This window comes from Microtus ochrogaster, linkage group LG9 (assembly GCF_000317375.1).
Source record: "Microtus ochrogaster isolate Prairie Vole_2 linkage group LG9, MicOch1.0, whole genome shotgun sequence".
Lineage (NCBI taxonomy): Eukaryota > Metazoa > Chordata > Mammalia > Rodentia > Cricetidae > Microtus > Microtus ochrogaster.
This window is the reverse complement of record NC_022034.1, coordinates 38,422,431-38,448,562: the sequence shown is the minus strand read 5'-3', so window position 1 is coordinate 38,448,562 and position 26,132 is coordinate 38,422,431. Positions and strand designations below refer to the sequence as shown.

At 40.3% G+C, this 26,132-nt stretch overlaps 1 protein-coding gene across 1 annotated transcript in view; it reads right to left on the bottom strand.

Annotated features, from left to right (window-relative positions):
* The window catches only part of Ncoa7 (nuclear receptor coactivator 7), a 148,225-nt gene that overhangs the window by 58,295 nt on the left and 63,798 nt on the right, over positions 1-26,132 (bottom strand). The window contains exon 3 of the mRNA XM_013352416.2: positions 15,549-15,769. Within this exon, the coding sequence (XP_013207870.1) occupies positions 15,549-15,769 (221 nt within the window). The remainder of the gene's footprint in view (positions 1-15,548; positions 15,770-26,132) is intronic.

The following is a 26,132-nucleotide window of genomic DNA, read 5'->3' as shown; positions in this document are numbered from 1 at the left end:
CCATGGTCTTTCTGTGGTGCTAGGGATCAAAGGCAGGGCTCCAGCATGCTTGGAAAGTGTTCTCCTAACATCTGCAGCCACATCTGCAGCATTGTACACCCTTTCACTGTCTCTTATCTAATTTCTCACTCACTCTGTATACCCCTGTTACCGTCTGTCCTTTGCTAGGTCCCAAGCAATGCGGAATACCATCACAGGTCTGCTGACTGGTGGAGAGTTAATAGGTTGCAAAGCTATAAAAGAAAATGTGTCTAGTTAAACCTTTCAGTGGAAGTTTAATATGTACACTTGAATTTATGAAAAAAAAATAAAGTTTATCTTCCACTGGTACCAATAGAAATGTCAAACATGTATTACTACTAAAACAATTACAGTGTCACAACATGGTCCATGAATGGAGTCATGTGAGGGGAGTCCTGGCTGTTTGTGAGAAAACTCCAAGAAAGCAACACCAAGAGTCTTGTGACCATAGTTTCTTCAAAACACAGATTTGTTCTTGGAATGTGTTTTTGTGCTCCTCCCAGGAGTATCAGATAGGACTGAGCTTACTTCCGATGTTGCTATTCATCTGCCTCCATGGAAAACAGTTTTGATGCATCTAGCTTGTCCTTGTGATTGTACACTTCACTCAGGTGGCTCAACCCTCAGTATAAAAGGTCTGATGCTCTGAATAAAGTTGGCCATTGCGTGAGACTTCAGTCTGCCTCATTTTTTGACTCCATTCTTCAAGCTCCATTCTCAAGAACAGTAAACAAGAGGGGGAAATGATTGAGTCAGTAAAGTACTTCTCTGCATGCATAAAGTCTACAATCACATCTCCAGTGAAGAAAATTGGATTGTGGCATCTGTAGTACCAACACTGTGGGGTAGAAGAAACGGGTAGATCTCTGGAGCTCACTGACCAAATAGTCTGTTGAAAGGGTGATCTCCAAGTTTAGTGGGATCCTTTCTCAAAAATAAGTGGAGCCCATGTGGTGTGCACACACCCTCAGGCTATGCTGAAGAGGTGGAAGCAGAGTTATGAAAACTTTCAATAAATAAGGAAACACTTGATATAAACTCTGGTCTCCACACACATACATGAGCACAGCCCTTCCTGAGAGCGTCTAAGAATGTGAAATATTTGAGGTGGAGCTTAAAATGACCTGATCGTCGAATGTCTTTGAGATGTCACAATGACATCTGGCACTTAAGGTAGAATAAACTTCCTGATAGAGATCAACTACCCGGACATGTCTGATCGTGAGGAAAACATTTCACTACAATAGCATCACACTTGGAAAACTGCATGCACGTGTCAAAGTCACACACCAGACAAGATGCTCTGTCACTAGTCAAATAAAGAGAGCAGCAAGTAACTGGCCCATTTTAAGAATCATAACCATCTTTGTGCCATGGTTTCAGAATGTGAAGTTTCACTTTACTTCTTACAGTTAGCTAGAAAGATGGCCAACTCTGTGCCCCAGTGAATGAAATCAAGACAGGCTCTGCAAAACACAGCCAACAGGCAATAGAGATTTCTGATCCTGGAGAGAGGTAGGAAGGAGCAGGGACAGTCGCAGGAAGAGACAGAGATCCAACTCCAGCACTGAAGGTGAGGGTCTATGATTGTCCTCATACATGATTATGATGTACCTGTGTCCCAACTACCTTACTCCTCCAATTCCAGTCTCAGGCCTCCTCATGCCTACCCTTTATACCTACCAAATCCTAATCTCTCCTTTACTTCAAGGATTTGGAGGAAAAAAAGTAAATGTATCTAAAGAGAGAAGAGAAACCTAGCTCTGTATTTCTCAGAAAATATTATGAGCAAAGTTATCAAACATTTTTACCAGCCCTATCTAAAAGATAAAATGAAAATGGGCAATATGAGACCATGTTTGGAGTGGGGGGAGGGGAAGAGGGGTGGGAGGAGGCTGAAACTTTTTTATTTCCTTTTCTCAATAAAATAAAAAAAATGAAAAAAATCAAAATAACATTTGAGATGGGAATGTAGTCCACTTGGTAGAGTTCTTGCCTAGCTTGTAAGACACTCTGGATTTAACCACTAGAGAGGTATAAATGGGCTGTGGTGATGGGGTCACAGTAGTAATCCCAGAAAGTTGGAAGTTGAGGCAAGAGGATCAAACAGACAAAGCCATCAAAGGCTACACAGAAAGTCTAAGGTCCACCTTTGGCTAAGTGAGGCCTGAAATGTTCTAAATAAATAAATATTAGATTATCTTGGGCTGGAGAGATGGCTCAGAGGTTAAAAGCACTGACTGCTCTTCCAGCGGTCCTAAATTCAATTCATGCAGCCACATGATGGTTCACAGTCATCTATGAAGAGATCCAATGCCTTCTTCTTGTATGCAGGCAAAATGTACACAGAACACTGCATACACAATAAATGAATGAATGAATGAATGAATGAATGATAAGATTATCTGGATACAAGTCCAGATGATAAAATAATCCCCTCAGAACCCATTATACAAAGGAAAGATGGTTTCAACGGCATTCAAATAAGAGGAAATCCGAGGCACAAAGAAAACACCATCCATGTCTCTAGATCTTTCAAAGAACCCCAGCTTCATGTCCCAATTCTAGAAACTGATGCATTCGGCAATAACAGCATGATGTGCTTGACGGTATTAACCAGAGAATCATATCACATGCCATCTCATGTCACCTTATGCCATCTTATGCCACCAAACATCTGACAACAATTTCACTTTAGAATCAAAAATGAGTGTGTTCCACTGGCTTTATGATAGAAAGCAAGTTACTTGAAAGTGTTCCACATCAAGTCTGTCATCTACAACATAAAGAACTGTCTGATAATGTCACTGAGCAAACAGTAAGATGCGTGTGACGCTGTATGAATCTTGGACCTTGGCATGGAGTAAGCACAGTTGCCATTATCATTAGTCATGGTGCAAATGACATATGTATGCAGCCATTTAAATAGATGGGTGATAAAAATTCTAAGTCATCATCAAAAGGTTTCATTCCAGAAAGGCAGTCATGCGGTATTGAGAGAACAGATTAATAAAAAACACTTAAAAGAAAAAAACCCTTGTTGATCACCAGGTGAGGGACATAGGCCCCCTCACCTCTAAAAACCATCAGATACATTATGTTGCATTTTTTAAAATAATACAATAATAACAACACACATTACAACTGTTAGAAAACTAAAGATAGAATGAGCAGCCTTAACCTTGCCCAAGATTATATAAGCAACAATGACCACTAAGACGGAAACTCTCTGACCTATTGAACAGAGAGCTTTCTTGAGCTCTCAGGCATAGTGGTGTGGTCTTTAGATGACATAGGTACCTCTGAGGCATCCCTGGTCCTTTAAGTACTCTCTCATATATATTCGTATAAGTAACTCCAATCAACACATTGGTTCATCAAGTTGGACTTCCGTGGCATTGTTACTCGGGGCTGTCACTAGTTCCCTACCAAGAATGAGCATCTGGGTCTGCTTATGTCTACCCAAGATGAGTGTCACACAACACTTACAGGTCTACAGTGTTTGGCTAATTACTTACGATCACCCAAACCTTAGTTCACAGGTGTGGCTTAGTCCTTTGCTTTTTGAAGGAAGAGTCCATGGGAGTATCAGAAGATCCTACAGGTGCTATGCAAGTTTGTTACCTCTTTCCATCATCCAGTGTGCTTTGAGGACAAGTCTCTAACTGCAACTCCAGCAAAGCCTTGAAGGCTTGTAGACATGGTCCCTCCCAGTACTCTGAGTAACAACTCAGTACCGCAGAAAGCCAAATCCAGTTATTCAAAAAGAAAAAAATAACTACCTTTGGAATGAAGACAAACTCAGAAACAGTAGGGGTCTTGGAGACAGTTTGGAAACCTCGGAGATAAAGAAGGAATTGTGTACCACAGCAGACTTCACTTTCAAGGAGCTGGAGAGACGGCTTAGTGGTTAAGAGCACTACCTGCTCTTCCAAAGGTCCTGAGTTCAATTCCCAGCAACCACATAGCCATCTGTAATGAGATCTGGTACCCTCATGAGGAAGAAACCTGGTCAGTTGTCCTCATCAACTTAGACCATGAAACCCAATATGGGCAAGTTCAACAGAACCGCCATATACAGGCTGCCCATGCATGTTTTGGCAAATACTAAAGTGCAAAAACACTGGAATGTGCTCCAGGTACCCCTGTTGCTTATCCAGGGTATCCTGGGAAATTAAACTCTCCTCAAGTACACCCCTATAAACTGAGACAAGACTTTATATTATACACAAAAGCAATTATGCAAGACAAATCAGTGGTAATTACAATAATGTAATTCAGTGGTAATAAACTTTCCTAGCATATATAAGGCCATGGGTTTGATCCCCAGCACCACAGTAAGACAAAGAAAGGAAAGAGGGAAAGAAGGAAAGAAAAAACACTAGCCAATATCAATTTAAGAATCCCTACATCAGTGTTCATATCCAATTGTCTTGAAGTCCCTAATCTAAGTGAAAAATAAGGGTTTTAAGTATGAAAAAAGAAAAACTGACTATTAGCTAGTTAATTTTCTTCCTTAAGAACCAATATTATCATAAAATGTCAAAAATTTATAAAATTGCTTTAAAAACTATCCAGACAATTTTTTTTTTTTTAGATAGGCTTTCTCTCTGTAGCATTGGTTGTCCTAGAACTTGTTTTGTAGACCAGGCTGGCCTCAAACTCAATAGCTGTAATAGAAAAGGAATTGAAAAAATTCCAAACATGTTGTCTACCAATAAGATGTCTAGCAATAAATATATCATGACAATACCAAGACACACATTAAGAAAAGTTTAAAACTTCAGTGATGAATATAAATGGAAGTTTAGATAAAGGAAGAGGCGTGCAAAGCTCTCACAAAGGGAATTTCATCTTTATAACTACATCATCTTCTTTTCTAATTAAAAATTTAGATTAATCCAGGGGCTCTGATACCCCACAGAGAGATACATGCAAGAACAACACCAATGTACATAAAAAAAATAAAAAAATTTAGATTAAATGCTGTCTAAGTAAAAAATAAAGTTATTTTAGAGGAGAAACACTGAATTTATAATCAGTTTTATCTAAAAGCATAAATGTATAAAATAATCAAATGATATTTCAATGTATGTCTTTATATTTTAAATATATATTAGAGAAATAATCGTAGAATCATACAGTCTGCTCTCTTATGAAGTTACAGCAATTAGAATACTGCAGCATATAATTAAAAACTGGGCATTTAGTGTAGAGAAAAATCACCGTTAAAAACTAGTGAGAAAAGCTGGATTTCCTAACAAATACCATACAACTTCCTCTTGGTGGACAGGTTCGATTTTGGCTTTAAATAGACCACCAATGAGTCCAGTTCTATATTGAATCCCCATGTAATTTTGAGTAAATACATAAAATAGGGATGTCAATAAAGATTAGACAAGGTGATTCTGGAAAAGCAAATCTGGAGTGAGAGAAGCACGAGGTTAAAGATAACTAAACGAGACAGTGAGAACAGAAAAAGTTAGATCACTGAGAGTCATACAGATAGATTCAAGATTTTATAACAAAGCCAGATGTGGTGACACATGCCTTGACCCTCAACAACTCAGAAGGCTGAGGCAGGAGGATCAGCTGAGCTCAGGAGTTTGATGTCAGTCTAAGAAACACAAGAAGACTCTCTTTCAAAGGAAAAAAAAAACAATGAAAACTAAAATCAGAAGTGACTTTGAATAAAATATAGGACATGGATTTCTTCATAAAGAAATAACATATTCTCCACTGAAGAGATACTCACATCTCTTCACTTAATAGGTCAATGTTGCTAATTAGAGTTATTGAGAGATGAGTAACTCTGGAAAAAAACTAAATTATTACAACTTTAAAAAGAAATGAAAAATAAGTGTCAAGAAGGACTATACTCTGTATTTTTACCCCCTGACACAAAGGAAATCATGAAGTACATGCTACTTCCTCTCTCTCAAGTATGGCGCACCCAGTATCTTGTTATGACTGGTCAGTAGTGATATTCCTTACTGCTGTTAGAGTTTAATGCACGTTGAACAATACCGAATGGAAATCTGGAGGTATTCCAAGGGCAGGGAAGCGGTCTTTCTAGAGGACTATTCTACCACAGCAGTCCTGCCTGACAGTCCTGGATGAGTAATGAATGCAATAAGCCCTGTGGCAGTCCCCAAACTCAGTGACTATGTAAGGACAGTTATTTTGGTCAGCATCTGATTTATATTAGCCATCAACACAATGGGTGTTTTGGGCATGCCTACACATATGACTAGTAACCCTAGTGTCCCAGTACTTGTGAATTCACTTAAGTAGGTGAGTGTCAACATTACCATCACTAAAATTACAGCCTAAGGAAAGAAAGTTCATGTGCAGTCTCTTTTTCCTCTATGCTAAGAAACAAGAGCGTTCTGAGGAATGTCAAAGACACTGGAGCTCTGTTTTGTATTGGCTTGGTTTTGCTCCAGAGTTGACTTGCAGGTATGAGAGCTAAGGCTCATGACACCAAAGCTATGACTTTGCTGTCAGAGGGCAGAACGTTAGTTTCTGTCACATGCTAGCCCACATGTGCTTTGGTGAATTCCTCAGCATCTCATTCTTTACTCTTGTAAAACAGGCTGCTGCTTCCTGTTATACATCACGAGGAGTCATGAAGTCGGTGAGGAAAGCAAGCATCCAGTCCACAGCACTCATTCATCCAAAAGACAATCTCTCCTTCCTAAAACTTGTTCCTTCTCTCCTTCCTACCCTTTCCCACCTTTTAAACGTTCTTTTTTTTTTTTTAAAAAAAAAATCTGTTTTTCCCATGGCATCATGGGTATAATTGGGCAAATTAAATTTTAAAAGGAAATATAGGAAATACAAAATAGTCCCCACTAGGCTTCAAATTTACCAGTGCCTTGATCTTGAAGGGTTTTCCAGCATAGAGACCATGACAGTTCTGCTGTTGCCAAGGCACCCAGCCTCTGACTGAGCCTGAGCGTTTTCCTATGGACTTTTCTGCCTCACTTGGTTATGACTGATTTTTCAACCTGATAGCTACCACTCATCGGCGTTTGTCCAACACATGTGTGCAGTTCTCAATGGTGAGATTTTCCACTGTACATAACACACACCCAGGGAAACAGACTTGTGTGGCATTGATGGCAATGGTTGTGACAGGTCTAACCTCTGAACTCAAGAGCAGACGTAGGAGAACTGGGTTTTCAGCACGTAGCTTCCCAGTCATCATCAGCACTTTTGTTTGCTTGTTTCAGCAATGACAAGAACAGGCTACAGAAGGCTGTGCTGGAAGAGGCATGGAGGCTTCCACAGAACAGGGATGCTCTCCTTGAGGCAAAGCCAATACAGTCACAGTAGTTTTACAAGAGGCATTTGCTTTGCTTCTACTAACTTACAGAGAGACACTCACATTCAAATCTCTTAAATCTGTTTCAAACTTTGGAATGATTTCCCTTTAGAACCAGACTCCAGTGCTGATATTTTGAAATTTTTAAAAGTAAGATAAGTTTTACAAACAGGCCAGCTAGAAATTTCATAGCCATATGGATGCTGAAAGTCGAGCATGGAACAGAAACCAAGAACACCATGACACTGAAGCCCAAGCTGGAGGATTGAGAAGCACTGAAGCAGTGGTCAACACAACCCTCTCTCTGCAGGTCTCTGCAAACTTCTTGGAATGTGGAAACAAGGGGTTTCAGACTGTGATGTACATATTAATGCCTGCCATGAGGCCAGAGAGCAAAAGACACATGAGATGAACAGTCTTCCTATTGGAGAGTCTTGGTCTCTGTCTTCTTTTGGTTCTTGTTGCTCAATATTTGTTAATCTGAGATATGTACAATCGGTTTTATAATTTATAAACTTTATAATTTACAATTATACAGTTGATTAATTACTACATCAAAGTGAGGCACTAGATCAGCATTTTGGGGAAACCAGAATGCATTTTTATATTCATATTCATTACTTTGTATTTTTAGGTTTAATTCTTGTGATGTTCACCACCAATCAACTTCTTTCCTTAATCTTAAAGTCAAAATTTTGATGTATTTAAGATTAAGAAGCTCTGTACTCCATTTTTTATTGGATTATGTGTTCTTTTGGTCACCATTTCTTGAGTTTTGGAGATCAGACATCTGTCTGATATAGGGTTAGTGAAGATCTTTTCCCATTCCCGTTTTGTCTAAACAGAGAACTCTCAACAGAGGAAACTAAAATGGCTGAAAGACACTTAAGGAAATGTTCAACATCCTTAGTCATCAGAGAAATGCAAATCAAAACACTCTGAGATTCCATCTTATACCTGTAAGAATGGCCAAGATCAAAAACACTGATGACAACTTATGCTGGAGAGGTTGTGGGGAAAAGGGAACACTTCTGCATTGCTGGTGTGTGAAAACAACCTTCCTCAAGACCCACTAATACCACTTTTGGATGCTCAATTGTGCCACAAGGACATGCGCCCAACTATTTTCATAGCAGCATTGTTTGTCATAATCAGAACCTGGAAACAACCTAAATGGCCCTCGACCAAAGAATAAATAAGGAAAATGTGGTACATTTACACATTGAAGTATTACACAGCAGAAAAAAATGACATCTTGAATTTTGCAGGAAAATGGATGGAGCTAGAAAATATTATTTTGAGTGAGGTAACCCAGACAGAGAAAGAAGGGGAGAGAGAGGGAGGGAAGCAGAGAAAAATGTAGAGCTCAATAAAAATCAATTTAAAAAATAACAAAACAAAACAAAAAAGATTAAAAAGCTCTCTCCCTCTCAGTAATTTATTTCAGGAAATATATGAAAAACATTCAAGCTCATGTTTGTCCAGAAACATGTTTTTAACATCTGGGACTGTTTTGTCTTTGAACTTAAAAAATAACTTTAACCTCTCAACTGAAGACTTTCATTGTTCTAGCACAGACTACTAAATCTGTGCCTTGCTCTCATCTTTGCTCCCTCACAACAATGACCTTTTTTTTTATTTTTTAGACAAGGCTTCTCTGTGTAGTTCTGGATGTCCTGAAATTTGCTATTTGGATCAAATTTTGCCTTAAATTCACAGAGACTTGCCTGCCTCTGTCTTTCAAGTGCTTGGATTAAAGGCATGCACCATTATGTCCGGTCCTGCAACAAAACTTTATACTTTTATTTAAAAATATTTTCAAGTCATTTATCCATGACCCACAAATCTCCCCTACAGTTAACCTACATTTTCTTCTTCATCTTTTTCTATATATGGTGAGCTTTTTTTGATTTCTATGCTCAACTAAGTGTTTCTACTCCTGAGTGCACACTTCCTGCCTCACGGGGCTTTGATTATTGCTTCTGTTCCCAAGGTTTTTGTCTTTTCACCAAGAATGTGTTTTATTCTCTGATCAATGTCTCCCCAGCATCTGACATCTTCTTGCTTTTTGCTTTCCTCCTTAGCTAAATCCTTGTGTATTTTAGAGAAATATTAATTAGGTCGTTTCTTTGTAGCGGAAATTGAACTAAGCCTTGGATATTCAAGCAAGTTCTTTATCATGGAGAGCCATCTCCAGCCCATTATCCAGTCTTTCAAATCTAAAGTATAAGAAAACGTTCTGCCTTTGAGCAGAAGATTATGTATTATAATATATTTAAGACCTGGCTTATTTATGTTCGGATTAGGACTTATCAAAATAATATTAAAACCTTGGCATTCTAAGCCTGTGAGCTGAAGCAAAATCAAATGACAGATATGAAACTCACCCGTGTGGTTTTAAAGGGGAAAAACAAAGCCCTGAGCAAAAGTGGCAGCGTGTGAAAAGTTGTTGAGGTTGCCACTGTGGGAAAGAACCCAGTTGTGGGTTACTTTGATGTTTTCATGAGAAATGAAAATCTACAGCAAGCAAAAAGCAGAGGATTTCCGTTTTTTAACTTTCTCCCATTAATTTTCTTCTGAATGCAGGATGGGAAACTGTGATCTAAGTGTTGAATAAAGATGCATCGGAGGTTAAGGGGTACATGCTCAACCCCGCACCAGGAGGCTCAACAGAACCATCATGCATCTGAGGCTAGCCTGGGCTACACAGTAAGACTGCCACCTCAGGAACAAAGAAGAAACAAACCAAAGAAAGGAAGGGTAGAAGGGAGGGAGGGGAGAGGGAAGGAGAACAGAAAGAGAGAAAGGGTGTGGGAAAGCAGAGAGCCACATTCATAGCGAGGAACCTCCCTAAGTAAATCTTTGCCTTCAGCCATCTCAAAATGCCATGCTCTTACTTACATAAGTACTTTATGTTCATTATAATGGCTTCCCAAATAGAATTCCATTAAAGTTTCTACATTGCTATCCAGGATCCTGGGCATTAACACCTTAAAATAAGACATTATGATATTTTAATAATGCACCTAACTCTAAGTTGCCTTCTTTTCCTGACTTCTAAGATCTCCCCATCTCGCCTCGCCCTTGCAGCTGCATAGGTGTGTTTCAATTGAAGAATGATCCTACATCGAAATCTCTGCCTTTCTAATATTCCCATTCTAACTGCAGGATTCAGGAAGGGATATGTGCACTATTCTAACAACAAAAGTTAATTATATGGCTAATTTAGTAGAGTTTGGTTCTTTGGTAAATTAATTATTTTCTGGAAGATTTTTCAATGCTCCAGTGGATTGTATAAAACTTGGTTAGACATGGTTGCACATACTTTTCATTCAATCATGGCAAAGGCAGTGGCAGAAGGGCAGAGGGGCAGAGAAGCATGGGGCAAAGGGGCAGAGGGGTAGAGAAGCAGGGGGCAGAGAGGCATGGGGCAGAGGGGTAGGGGGGCAGGAGGGCGGGAGGGCAGAGGCAACGGTAGGAAGATCTCTGTAAGTTTAAGGTCAGTCAGCCTGGACAACACAGTGAAACTCGGTCTTTAAACATTTTTTTTCTCAAAACTCAGTGATAGCTACTGTTTAAAGTGTAGTATGACACAGAACCACTAAGTAGATTCTTTTAAAAATACTTGTTTATTTTACACATATATATATGTATATATATATATACACACACACACACACATTATATATATACATATATACATGGGTGTTTTGCCTGCATACGTGTCTGTGCAGCACATGCACGCACTGACTAAAAGAGGGCATTGGATCCTCTGAAAATGGAGTTATAGTCAGTTGTCAGCTGCCATAGAGGTCCCGGGAAGTGGACCTTGGTGTCCTGTAAAAACAATGAGTGTTCTTAAGCTCAGAGACATCTCTCCATGCCCCCTACACAACTTAAGCAATATAAGTAGAAGCTTTTTTTTTTTTAAAAAAAGAAAGTTCTATATATTAGTAACTATACATGCAAGCACAGAAATGCTGAATCCACTTGTTCTAGAAGGATTCTGATAATATTTACTGCCTCTCAATGTTGTGCTAGAGACTGGACCATGAATTATCTGATGCAATCTGTCATGATGTGACTACTTCCTTTCCTTCTCTTTTCTCAAAAACAAATTAGAACATTTACAGAATCAGGGCCATGTTGTTGCAATGAGGCAATTCTAGTGATTCAATCTCTCCAAAACATTCTTCATTGGCATCTTATCGTGGTGTCAGGAGACAGCAATGACTGATTGCCAAAGCTGCAGTGAGTCACAGATAAGTCTATCTGAAAAAGCAAAAAGCATTATTTTGTCAAAGTATCCTTCTGCAATACATAATGTTCAATAAATAAAGGAGGAAAATTCCTGCAGGGTGTAGTGGCACAAGGAAACAGAGGCAGGTGGATCTGTGAGTTCGATGCCAGTCTGGTCTATACAGTGTGTTCCACGGCAGCCAGAACTACATAGTGAGACCCTTTCTGGAGATAAAAAGAAAAAGAAAACAAACTCCCTTATAATTTCTGTACCCAGATAAGACAACTCTCATTTACACCTTTTCTGTCTTCATTTCTGAGCCCACGCTGTCACTTTGCTGCTTCTTTTGCATCTCTGATTGTGCCTTGGGTCATTTCTTTTAGACACAGACTCACCTCACGTCTGTAAGGAGCAATTAACTAAGCCCCTTGAGAGAAATGGCTTAGCTCTTCAAAAAACACCACCAAACAAAAACTCCATCACCTTCCTTCCTCATTGTCGAGTTCCCAAATTTGCCATGTACTGACTTTGATCTTTTTCTTCCTTAGACACTATACAAATTAGCATATGCTGCTTTGTCTATGAGCAGAATTTCTCCTCAGAACTTCCCTAAAATCCTGTCTCTGACCACCACAGCCTGCCTCATCCACTCATATTCGTCCATGTAATAACGGAGCTCCTCCAACTCTGAGTTTCACAAATCTAAGACACGATCCTCGCATTCTCAAGTCTCCTCACAGAGGAGCACCACAGAAAGCAGCAGAGACCTGGAACAGGAATGAATCTTGACTCAAGGTCTGATGCTCCCCCTAGTGGTAAAGACCCGCATCCTGCGATGCCACTCTAGAAGGTAACAGATTGGGTGAGGCCAATCAAATCGGAACTGGTGGTGTTTGTCCAAGATGGTCAAATGTGGTCAGAGTCAATGAAGCCTGAAATTTAGCGGTCGACCCGGAGGCTCGATCCCTGCACTGGATTTTTCTGATGAAATGCCTCAAATCTCCAAGTTAGTGGTCATCACTGCTATTTTTAAGAAATGACATAATGACATCTCTTTACTCGTTGCTACCAAGGAAAAACCACATGGCAATTTCAACCCAGTGACTGTACTGTTACCAATATACTCCAGCATTCTCAGGAAGTGGAAACAAAACCAAAGTACATCTATCTGTGCACTCGTTCTTCCTCTGAAAGCACATGGAAAGAGCCTCTGTCAGGACAGGGAGAAACCGAGTCAGTGAAGTGCTTGTCTTGTATCCTGAGCTTGATCTCCAGTACCTATATTAAAGAGTCTGGTAGGACAGCCCATCTTGTAACCTCAGCACTGGGAAGCAGAGACAGGTAGAACTTTAGGGCCTCCTAGCTAGCCAGGCTGGTCTACTAGATGATTTCCAGGCCGTTTAGAGAACCCGTGCAAAATACAAAGCAGATGGTGACTGTGGAATGACACTTGAAGCCTTCAGATGTAAACACAGGTGTGTCCATCTCACACACACACACACACACACACACACACACACACACACACACACACACACACCCTGTTGTGGTGGAGACACTACAGGGGCTAGATCACTGCAGCCTGCAAACGGAGATGGGCTAAATGCATAAAAGTGCAGGTGGCAATCTGGCCTGGCCTGGCCTGGCCTTTCTGGCCAGAAGACAAGGTCATTGAACTGATTTTGTGAGATCAAGAAAAGTTAGAAAGACAAAGAGTCGTTTTCAACTCAACAAATAGACTTTCAACAGATTCCACTACATTAGAGAGCCATTTTAGCAAAGCAAGAAGTCACTAAAAACAAGACAAAATGCAACTTTCCTTTATTCACTTCTTCTTAGAAGGGAATACACTGATGCTTTAACTTGTAAGGGCAAGCTTATTAGTTACTCAGGCCCTTGAAGCGGCTGGTCATGCTGCATCCTTAGTCAGCAAAAAGGGAACAATGGATACTGTGGTCAGGGAACGGTGCTGCCCACTTTTAAGATGGATTCTCCTGGTGCGGAACAATTGTCTATACTCTGTCAATTATGTTTTAAATAAATGCAGATTGGCCAATAGCCAGGCAGGAAGTATAGGTGGGACAACCAGACAGGAGGTAGAGGCAGGTCAATGAGAACAGGAGAATTCTGGGAAGAGGGAAGCTCCCTCTGCAGTCCTGTCCAGACACAGAAGAAGCAAGATTTAACTATGCCGCTGAAAAAGGAACTGAGCCATATGGTTAACACAGATAAAAATAATGGGCTAAATTATAAGAGTTAATAAGAAGCCTGAGCTAATGGGCCAATCAGCTTATAATTAATGTAGACCTCTGTGTAATTTCTTTGGGACTTAACGACTGTGGGAACTGGGCAGGACAGAAACCCTAAGTCAACATTCTCCCCTTCAACTAACTTAATCAAAAGGACCTCCTTGAAGGTATGCCCATAGGCTAAGTAATGCCTCTCTGATGTGCCTGGAACCTGTTAAGATGACCATTACATACACCATTAGGCCCATTGGGAAGTTATGTTAAACACAGACAGAAGACATGCCTCTCTGTAACTGTCCTAATGTGGACCAAGTTCAGGGCCTGCAGAGCAAGTTTGCAAGACCTCATCTCATTGCTTTAACTGCAGGATGCTCTCTGGGTACCACCACTTCATCTTTTCTCTTTCTGTCGAGCAATATTAAACAAGTCATGGCCCATACACCAAATTTCTGACTCTTGACACCATCTCTTCACATCCACTGAAATAGACTCCAGCTATGCATGTGATAGAACAGTAGGTACGAGATGGGTGAGCCTAGTAGAGCTAGATATGCCATCCTTCCCAGTTTATTTTCATCAATGGCTATTCCAAGAAACTCCATAACATTGTGGATTTATTCTAAAGGAGTGGGCTTTGTATTTGGTAGTTGTTTTTAGCTAATATATGCTAGTCTCTGCCTCCTGCAAAAATTGTAGTCACTATTATCAATACGTCCATCAACCTATTTATTCCATCTATAGTTTATTTATAGTCCATATATTCTATTTATGACCACTCAGGAATGAAATGAGCCTTGGAAATGTCTCAGTGGGCAAAGTGCCTGCTCACATAACCCTAGGGATCTGAATTTTGATCCCCAGCACTCAGGATATAGTGATGATCTCCTATAACCCTCATGCTACGAGGCAGAGAGGAACTCTTGGAGATAGTTGGCCAGCCAGTCCAGCTGAAACTGAGCTCCATGCTCAGTGAGACCCTGTCTCATCAAATAAGATTGAGAGCAACAGACACACTTCCAGAGGTCAACCTCTGACCCTTGTTTACATGCACAAGCAAGCATATCTACACACACGCACGCACGCACACACACGCACGCACACACACACACACACACACACACACACACACACACACACAGAAAACAACAAGAAAAAAAAGCATATTTCTCCTACAGGGAAAATGTTTATCAGCATACAATATGTGATGGACACACTGCTAATGACCAAAGTGCAGAGCTGAATGGAGCCAACTATTTCATAGCTATCCTTTTATATTATATAACATATAAAACAAGAGCCAGGGACACAGAGTACTTGCTCTATAAGCTGGTGCTATTATGATGATGAGGACCCATAATCATAGTTTTCAGCAAATTCTTACAGATTTTGATTTTTGAGGATGGAAGTCTGTTTGTATTTTTTATTTTGAGGTGGGGTGGGGCTTATCTACCCAGGCAGACCTGAGCTCCCCAATGTAGAGCAGGCTGGCCTCAAATTTGTGGTGCCCATACCTAACTGTAAAGTTATTATAATTCATTGTTGCTATTGTTGTTATTGTTCTGAGACAAGGTCTCATATAACCCAGGTGGCTTTGAATTCCCTTTCCCCTGGCCTCTACCTCCTGAGTGCTGGGGTTTTAGTTGTATACCACTGTGCTCAGCCTACGACAGATTTTCAAACAATATATTCCAACACTGTCACGGATACTCACCAATACTGTAATATCTCTTCAGTTCTGTGCGCCTGATTTCCTTTAACTGATTGTTTTTTCTCTTCTTTTTCTCATCAGTGTTATATTCCCCCTCCACTGCAATGTTGGATTTGTCTTGTTCCAAAATGACTGAGTTAGCATCTTCTTTCCCAGAATTACTCCTTGTGGCTGTAGCTGAGATGATCTCTGCATTTTGTTTGGCTTGTTTCTTCTTTTTTAGTCTATGAATAAAAAAAGGAAAACAGTGATGATGTGATTTGCTTCATGCAATCCGAATTCTACGCTGTGGGAATTGAATATGGAATTATCTGATAAATAAAACACTATGCTCCCCTCCTCATCCACTCTTGCTACACAGCACAAATATTGGCTTCATGCTTATAACCATCCTGCCCCCAGAGTTCTAATTGCTGGGCTTACAAACATGTATCACCAAGTTTAGGTCTTCCTCCATCCCTCTTTTGGCAGAATTGGGGAATAAAGCCAGGGTTTGTACATGCTAAACAATCATTCTACCACTGAGTGTTATCTTCAGTTCTGTTTTCACTTAAAAGAAAAGGAGGAGGAGGAAGAAGAGGAAGAAAAAGAAGTTGTTTGAAGTCATAAAACTATTGTTTATAACATAAAACATAAAACTTGAATAGTCTCATAAAACTATTCAAGAGTTATTTTTCTTTTCTAACTACTTAAATTTTCTAACATAGAGATCAAGGATCTTTCCTCGGTTTTTCATCCACAGTACTAAATCTGAGAGAAGTATGAGATAAAACTTTCTAGATCTGAGAAAAATGGCATTTTTCTGTTGGCTATGAAATGATGAGTATTGTTTTTAAGTCAAGATACAGTAACTCAACTATACGGTCCCATTTGGGCATTGTAAATTTTTAAAACGTGTTTTGAGGTTTTCAGCCGTACCTATGAACATAACGGCAAGTATGAAACATGTCTTTTATATTGGCTTACATGCAGTAAGATTTTTCAGACCTCTCTGGTTTGGGTAACTCTTTTCATTTATACACACAACATGAGTTTTAAAGCTCTACATCTCTTGAGAGCTAAAATCCCCTAGTAATAGTACAAGATAACCATTATGAATAATCATTGTGATTGCTAATGTAAGCACTGGCTGATAACTTAGTGGACAAATTTGATGCTTCCAGCTCTTTACCCACAAGGTCCTGGGAGCTGAAGTTTATCATCGTTCACTGAATCCGGTCCCTGAAAATGTTTTCCGAGAGACGCAAGGTGTGCAGTGAGCTGATGTGCACTTTGTAGTCAACTAGTCCTTGGGAAACTCTCTGTTCTACAAAACATAAACTCTTTCAGAAAAAGGTCCTTAGCCTTATGTACCTGGGGACTCTATTTCCATATAAATCTATTTGGCATTAGGATCCTTCTGCCTAGGTAGAGAATGGCAGTTTTGCAGGTTGTATTGTTACATAGTTCTCTTGCCTCTGGCTCCACTGCTGCAAACAACAGTGCAGATCATTAAACATGGAGAAGTTAAGCGGTATCTACATCGAGCCTTCACCCCTTCGTGCTAGTGCCTTTGGTCTAGATAGGAAGGTACTCTGCAACTACCAAAGAAGAAAGGTAAAACATGAACCCAGTCAAAGACCCTTGGATCTACAATGGTGTCCTACCTGCAAAATAGGCAAGAGTGGCACAAAGCTAACGGGAGTAACCAACTGTCTTAGTTAGGGTTTTATTGCTATGAAGAGACACCATGACCATGGCAACTCTTATAAAGGAAAACATTTAATTAGGGGAGGGGGGCTGGCTTAGAGTTCAGGAGTTTAGTCCATTATTGTCATTGCAGGAAGCATGGCAATGTGCAGGCAGACATGGTGCTGGAAAGTGGCTGGGAGTTCTACATCTGCATCTTCAGGCAGCAGGAAGAGACAGTGAGCCACTAGGCCTGGCTTGAGCTTCTGAAACCTCAAAGGCTTCCTCCACTGACATACTTCTTCCATAGGGCCACATTTACTCCATAAGGTCACACCTCCAATAATGCCATTCCCTATGAGCCTATGGGGGCCATTTCCATTCAAACCACCACACCAACCAATGTCTGATTTGACTTAAGGCCTACTCCACAATATGGAACTCATACCAAACTGCTATGAAAGTCCTTCTGTATATGTGTTGCTTTTATTGGTTAATGAATAAATGTTTTAGCCAATGGCTTAGCAGAATAGGGCAAGGTAGGAGTTCCATGCAGATAGAGAAAGAGAGAGTAGGTGGAGTCAGTGAGAAGCCATGCAGTCACCAGCAGGGACAGACACCTCCACTGGAGCCCGCTGAAACTTTGCCAGTAGGCCATTACCTCATGGTGATGTACAGATTAATGAAGATGGGTTAGTTTAGGATATAAGAGCTAGCTAGCAATATGCTTAAGCTATTGGCCAAACAGTATTGCAAATAATATAGTGTCTGAGTGATAGGTCTGGGAATCTGGGAATGAACAAGTGGCCTCTACCTATACCCAACCATGCTTGGATGACCAATAACCTGGAACTATAAGAACCAAAGGGGATGAAGGACACCATGAAAACAAGGCCTTCTACATCAACAGGATTGATGTACATATGAACTCATAAAGAATGAGGCAGCATGCACTAGACCTACATGGCTCCTAACAAGATGGGGTCTAGAGCTAAAAGAAGTGGACACATACCTCCATCCCTAACCCCACTATTTCTAATTGATAACTACTTGCAAATGAAAATTTAGTTTCTTCCAAGGGGGTCTCATTGGGGAAACAAACTATTCTTAAGGGTAGGTTGTATGCCCAGCAGTAGATGGCCAACAGAAAATGAACCCAATGGCATCCTTAGAAGTCCTTTTTCTCATAATGTCTTGTCAGATATTCCCCCTTTCTAAATTTATATATATAATCTTTTACACTGTAGTTTCTTTGCATATGAATATGACTTCCAGGTTAGTGTTTTTGTCATATTTCTGAGTGTGAAAAACCAGAGGGTATCTGAGTCTATATCTGCTTCTTGCATTTTTTCCTTGTTTGTCCTAATGTTTAGGCTTTTTTTTCTGTCATATTATACTATACTATATTATACCGTATTATAATCCCTTAGAAGCCTGTTTCTAATGAGAGACAGAAAGGGGTGAATCCAGACAGGAGGAGAGATGGAAAGGAACCAGGAGGATTAAAGGGAGGAGAAACCATAGGCAGGATATATTAAGTGAGAAAAAATTCTGTTTTCCATAAAAGAAAGAAGAAAAATCAGATCTCTTGCCTCTGCTTTCTTGGGTATCTGGACATAGTTGAGCTGTAGACATGGAAGTATGTAGGTAGAAAAATGATATGACCATTAGAAAACACAGAGAACAATGTTGAGCTCATGCTTCTTTGTTCTGTCAAATGTAATAGTCCAGAAAGGTCTCTCCTTAAACATGGCCCCTGATCAACAAAGCAGGGCTCATATGGCCTCACAGAGATTGAAGCAGCAAGCATGGGGCCTGCATGGGCCTGCATTAGGTGTTCTACCTATGTTATGGTTGTTTAGTTTGGTGTTTTTGTAGGACTTCTAACAATAAGACCAGGTGTGTCTCTGACTCTCTTGCTTGCTCTTGGGACTCTTTTCTTCCTGTTGGGTTGCCCTGTCCAGCCTCGTCATAAGGGCTTCTGCCTTGTCTCATTGTATCCTGTTTTGTCTTGTTTGGTTGTTGTCTTTTGGAGGTCTGCTCTGTTCTGAAGGGAAATGGAGGAAGAGTAGCACTGGAGTGAAGGCAAGGTCAGAGTGTGTGGTAGCTTGAATGTAATTGGCCCCCATAATCTCATAGGGAGTGGCACTATTAGAAGTTGTGACCTTAAGTAGTTGTGGTCTTGATGGAAGAAGTATGTCACTGTGAGGACAGGCTTTGAGGTCTCCTATGCTCAAGATACCACCTAGTATCTCAGTCTACTTCCTGTTGTCTGCATAGCAACATATAGCAGCTACTTCTCCAACATCATGTCTGCCTGCACACTATGTCCTGCCATAGTAATAATGGACTGAATCTCTGAATTATAAGCAAGCTACCCCAATTAAATTATTTATTTTGTAAGTTGTGATACTGTAATGGTATCTCCTCACAACAATGGAAGCCCTACCTAAGATGGAGGGAAACTAAGAGGAGAGAGGGGAAACTGTGGCTTGGATGTATATAATGCGAGAGAAAACTCTCTTTTCAATTACAAAAAACAATTTTCAATTTAAATAGAATTTAAAATTCTAGTTTTCAATAAAAAAAAAAGGTGCCTCCTTGGTGTTGACAGTTATGGAGTCTACCGCTCAGGAAACTAAAGTATGTATTCTCAAACATTAAATGTGATAACTGTACTTCCTTAGCTACCAGCAGGGTCTTTTAGCAGGATTAGCTGAAATAATATATGTCAACACCTAACAAAAAGAAGCAGAGACAGAACTGCTAAAATATCTTGTTATACTATCTAATGACATCAGAACTAAGTGCTAAGATCTACAACACATGCCACTTTTAAGCATAGCATCCGCTATTGTTCTCTGAGCCACAAAGGGGTCTGGTTCTACGACTTTCATTTTCTCCTTCAAATGGGCTACAGACAGCTGGGAAAAAGTGCCGTGAGTTCACATTTCATCTCTTTGTGTGCTTGGTTAAGCATGCACGCATGCACACATGCACACACACACACAATGCACACACAATTGCAAATCACTGTTAGTCACAATAAAGGTATTATTTTCAACAAGAACATGATGATTTTCTGTCAGATTTTAAGCCATTTTACTGGGAGAAAAATAGGTGGTTCTTTGTGAAGGTAGGTCTGATTATGCCTCTAATAAAATAAAAATGTTCTGATCAAATTACTGTATGTGGCTTAATGCGCAGTGCCTTGTCTCTATGGGGAGCAAGCGTCTCTTTGCAGGGAGAGATTTCTGCAAAGGCCTGACCACTTTCTCAAAGCACTGGCTATGGATGGATGGCTGGACCTGCTCTATGTATAAGCTCATCAAAACTTGCTTGAAATGTACCTTTCACATATTTCAAAACTGACTTTTTTTTTTCTAGACGAAAGCAGGTGCATAAAATTAGCCCCGTATCTTATCTCCTGAGATATGTTATTTCTTCATGTTCTGGATTTTTCCACTTGATGTCCCCATTTCACCCTCTCCTTGTGATAATTAAATCTGCTTTGATCTGGGGCACGTGTTTGGATGAGCAGCAGCAGCAGTGTTTGGGAACATCTCATTAGACACTAATTTTCACTCATGGAAATAACAAAATGGGATATGTTGGCTTACTCATTTTCTCTCCTTGTTTGGCAGATTATTGTTGTCAGTGGTATAGCCAAACAGCAGTCATTTCAGAAGGAAAAGAGAATAGTCTAGAAAATAGCAATACCAAACTAATTTAGAGTAAAACAGAGTAAAATGTAGTGTTTTAGAATTTCTAAAATCGGTTTTTGTTTTGGTGAGAGTGAACTGTTTTTTTTAGACATTATCATTATAACTGGAACATCCTGGTCTTACAGTTAAAAATCAGAACAATTTCTGGAGCCCTGATAGGAAGCACTTCCTTCCAAATACAGAAATAGACACTTGCCTCCTTTTCCAAGGTTAGGAACTGGCAGCCAGACACATATGGCAGAGCTAATAGTCCTCAGAGTCTGCTTTCTAGAGCTTTTCAAATTTTCTCCTTTGTTTTTGGAGCATTTCCTTTATTTCACCTAAGGTCTGTGTGTGTGTTAGATATATGTATCTGTGTGTTTGCATATGTATGTGTAGTGTGTGTGCTTGTGTATGGAGGCCAGAGATCAACATTAAGTATATTCTTTGATAACTGGCTACCTTATTTTTTGAGACAGGGTTTCTCCCTGAGCCTAGAGTTCATCTAAAAAGTCCATTTTGCCCTTGATTGCTATATGTGCAAATGAAGAAAACAAATCTTCATTTTGGTTAGCTTATACTTATTTTCTTTAAAATAAATCCCAAGTGTTATGGTGTTGGTCCCTGGTTCCTTTAAGAGACAAGCCACGCCTACTCCCTCCCCCATCTGCTGAGGTAGGCTGATCTTCAGCCTGAGCTTGCTCTCTTTTCCATCTTCCTCTCAGAGAGGCAGCTTCGCTTCTGCCTCTCTCTCTACTTCTCCGCTTCCCCCTTCTGTCTCTCTCTCCTCTTCTCCTCTCTCTCTCTCTCTCTCCCTTCCCTTTTCCTCCTTCTCCCTCCATAACCCTCTGAATAAATATTCAACCTCACTCTGCAAGTCGTGTCTATCCATGTTTCTGTCTTCTTCCGGCCAGCCATGTGTCTCCCTGCCTGGGACCAGCCATTGCTCAAGGACCAGTAGCCATCTCTGCCTGGGACTGGCTGCTCTCAGGGCCCGCTGCCTGCCGCCACATGGCCCACCACCACTGTTGGGGCTACCGCTCTGGGACCTGCAGCCATCTCTGCCTGGGACTGGCTGCTCCCAGGGCCCGTTATCTACCTCCACATGGCCCGCTACCACCATATGGGACCTACAGCATTTCTGCTGCCCACTGCCCCCGGGGATCTTGCAACATTTTTTAAAAAATTATAAAACCAAGTACAAGAACAACTGTTCTTCATCCTCCCCAAGTCCCACTGCTTGATTTAAACCCTGTCCCTTCTAGCTCCAAAATGTCCTCAGCAAATCTACTTCTCGTTCTGCTTACACTGACACAGCAGACTCTGCCTGTCTATCACTCTGTCCAGGACTGTCATTGTTTCATTATGAGAGTGGCCAACACTGTACTACAACATCCACACTGTGGAAAAGTCAGGATAATACTAGAGTTCCGTCTCTGAAGCAGCTCATAGCAAAGCCAGAAAAAAGGGAGATGACAGCCATAGACCTTCTCCAAGAGCAAAGGAGGTCACAAGCTGAACTTCCCATCTTTCCACGGTGGTATTCTGAAAAGCTTGCTTATTTAGAATCTGTAGCCTTTTTATACTAAAATAAAAGGCCAGTGACATGATACTAACACATCTCATTCTCTCCCTATTACTGTCTTTGCCATAATTAATTGAACAACCAGGAGATACCGTTAAATAATTTGTGAGTGAAAGAGCTTCCTTACTATAAGTAAATGAGTTTGGGACCCTGGCATTCATCAGTCTGGACTCTGAATAAGTTGATTTTTGACTCTGCAGTCCCTTCCCTGTACATGGAGTTTCTCTGTGTCTAGAGAGCAGCTCCCAAATAAGCAGTCAGAGACTTATTATTAATTGTAAATGCTCGGTTGACAGGTCAGGCTTGTTACTAGCTAACTCTTACGTAGTGCAACATAGAGCACTGCCAAACTAAAGCTTGCACTGGAATTTGCAGCGAGAGCTTCATGAGGGCAAGGACTTCTTCTGTTAAAGGATGCTCAGGGCAGTGGAAAGACACACGGTTAGTACTTTATTACTGCTTTGTGAATGAGTGAATTCACAAAGAAGCTCAAATTCTCATTGGGCTTCAAGTCAGTCCTCTGCAGGAACGCTCCTTCACACACCATTCCCCGATTAGTAGTGTGCTCTCAAGAATAGATGCTCATCTCCTGATGCCGACATTTAAGGAGAAAATACACTGGCTATGTCTGACTGAAAATGTATTAGATAGATGTGGTGGCGATGTAGCTCTGTGGTACAGTGCTTCCTTAGCATTAATGAAGCCCTGGATTTAATTCCCGGCACTGTAAAAAGCATAAATAAAACCGTAATCTTCTTTAATTAACATTTGACTCTTCATAATTTTAAATTTGAATTCCATGTAATTCTGAAAACTGTACTATAGAAATAACTTAGCCAGCCACCCATAGCTACTGGAATTAATGTTTATTTTGCACGTTAGTAAAGTATGGGGAGAGGTTGCGCAGTCATGATGTATTACGAATGTGTGTGCTGAGGCACTTGTGTGGATGTCAGAACCAATTCTGTGGAGCAGGTGCTCTTCTTCTGTCTTTATGTGGGATCTGGGGACCAGCCTCATTTGTCGGGCCTTTGTGGCAAGCACTTTTACCAAAAAGCCACCTCACTAGCTCTGGTTATCAAAATTAATTAAGATCTCTCAAAAGATACATTTCAAGTTTTAATTACTGTGTCTAAGAGATCCACCAAACACAACAACAAAAATGCCCCTGGTCCACAGCTCCTAGCCCAAGAACAGACAGTTTCTGAAATGCTGGAGGCTGTTGTTCATGGGATTCCCAGCACCCACATGACAACCACAAGAGCACTTTGGAACTCTGGTTCCAAAGGATACAGCACCCGTTCTGCCCTCGTTTGGTACTTCATGCATATGGCACAGAGACATAGGTGTAGGCAAAATACTCAAACACATAAACAAAAAGAAAGAAATCTTCAACAAAAAGAAAATAAAACCTTGCAAGATCTTTCTTTTAAAAACAGTTTAGGGGTTAAGTAACAAAGCTGGCCTCCTTAGGTGTGTTTCACAAAGGCAGGAGGCAGACAGTTTTATTCTTGCTTCATAGATAAGGAAGGAAAGAGGAAAGGCTGAGCAGAGCTGGAGCTTAAGCAAGGTCACAGGACAGACACTGTCCCCAAGGACAGAGTTTAGCTGTGGAGCAGGAGTTCTGAGGCAAGGCTAGCTCCCACTGCCACAGGGCTGGCAGGCTGTTCCTGCTAAGTGTGCTTACACAGCACTGTGTCTCTTCTGATTTTCCTTACAATGCACTGGGCTGGGGGATGCCATGAACTCTTTGGAGAAGGGATAGCCTCAGAGTCTTGGTAAGGTTGATGTCAAGTTTGCTCAGAATTTGATTTGAATTCAGATTTGGGTTTTGGCCTTGGCTTTCTTGGTAATCAGTCCTGTGACTTCCTTTGGAATTGTGGTAAAGTAAATAGAGACGTGGGACTGGAAAGGTTTTTAAAATCTTGCCTAGCTTTAATGGTTTTACTTGGCTGAGAAAAATTAGGAAATGTGCTAAAGCTATTCTGATGTACAAAAAAAAAATTTTTTTAAATCTACACTAACCCTACCCAAAAGTCTAAGGCTTCCTTGTGTCTTTTTTAAGACTCACAGTTGGTATATTTTCTTTCCACTGTAGACTCCCAAGAGTTGGAAAAGTCCAGAGTTCAATATGCTATACCATCCATTTATAAAGTCTCTCAAAAAAATAGTAACAAAATAAGACAACAAAACCCACCCATGCTCTACAATCTGAGACTAATAGCTACAGAAAGAAAAACATAAACTGCCAAAATTGAACAACCAGGGGACTGTGTTTTTAGGCCTTTTAACACCAAACTTCTCCCTCAAATTGTCTTCTAAGGAAATAAAGTCTAACATAAAAGATGCAGTGTAGACAGAACACGAGCTCATGAAAAAAATGTGATGTAATAGTATTCTAGTGTCGCTTTATTTTGTCAAAATAAAGGGAAAATACAACAAAATCTTCCCAGACAAACTGCACACAGGAAAAGACATACAGGTAAGTTTGCTGGATTCAGGATTACGATTGGCCACTGAGTACAGTAGAATTTCCATAATTATATAATCTGATGCTGAATTCTTTCAGATTGGGTGGGGGAGTATTTCATAATCACAAAAGCAAAAACCAATAGAAACATAGTAAAAATCAGCAGCTATGGCAACAATATGTCAAATCTTATTTATTATTCTTCTGACTTTAACTACCCGCAGTGAATTCATGGCCAGCAGCCCATCTATGTCCCTCAAGAGACTTTGCTCCCTTCTTTGCTCCTCTGGCTGTACCCTGTCTGTCACTAGACCTTCTGACGTACAGAATGTAGGTTGTTTTTTGGTTTCCTCTGTTTTTTTTTTTTCTTCTTTTTTTCCTGGTTGTCTAAACCTGACTCTTGCCACATCTAAGCTGGGGACAGGAATGGAATGAGCCTAGCAACTGTTATAAAATCATCTGTGCTTGAATAGTCTTTTGTTCCTTGGGTATGGACGCCTTGGGCAAGTTACTAAATTCAGACCTTGGGTTCCTTGTCTTTGACATAAATATTAACTTCAGATGTTTTTTTGTTTGTTTGTTTGTTTGTTTTTGTGATGGTTAAATGTAGAGAAAAGGGTTGCTAATTGACCACAACCTGTACTTGCTTCTCAGGAGCTGTAAAATGTAAGCTAGGCAGATGCTACTACTTTTATTCTTACTGGGAGAGTTCTAAGGACAGAAGTAAATGAAAGAACATAAAAACAGTCTACATAACACAGAAAAGGCCCTCAGCATATCACAGACACTAATGTTCTTTTCTCACTACACATAAATTTTTAGCTTGTTGTGAATACAGTCACTGGCAGAGAATACTCATGATCTCTAAGAAAGAACTACTTTTTACATTGTAGTTCATTTTATGGCTTAATAAATAGAGAGATTCAGTTTCCCTGAATCCAAAATTGTGATATTAAATTAAATTGTAATACTAAAATCAAACTTAAAAGTCAGGGGTCAAGGGAAGAGTGGCCTTTTTAAAACCACTTGAGGGGCTGGAGAGTTCAGCAGTTAAGAACATGTACCGCTTATGCAGAACCAAGACCCAAGTTTGGCAACTATATTGGGCAGCCCATGACTAACAACTATAACTCCAGCTCCAGGAACTCCTATGCTCTCTT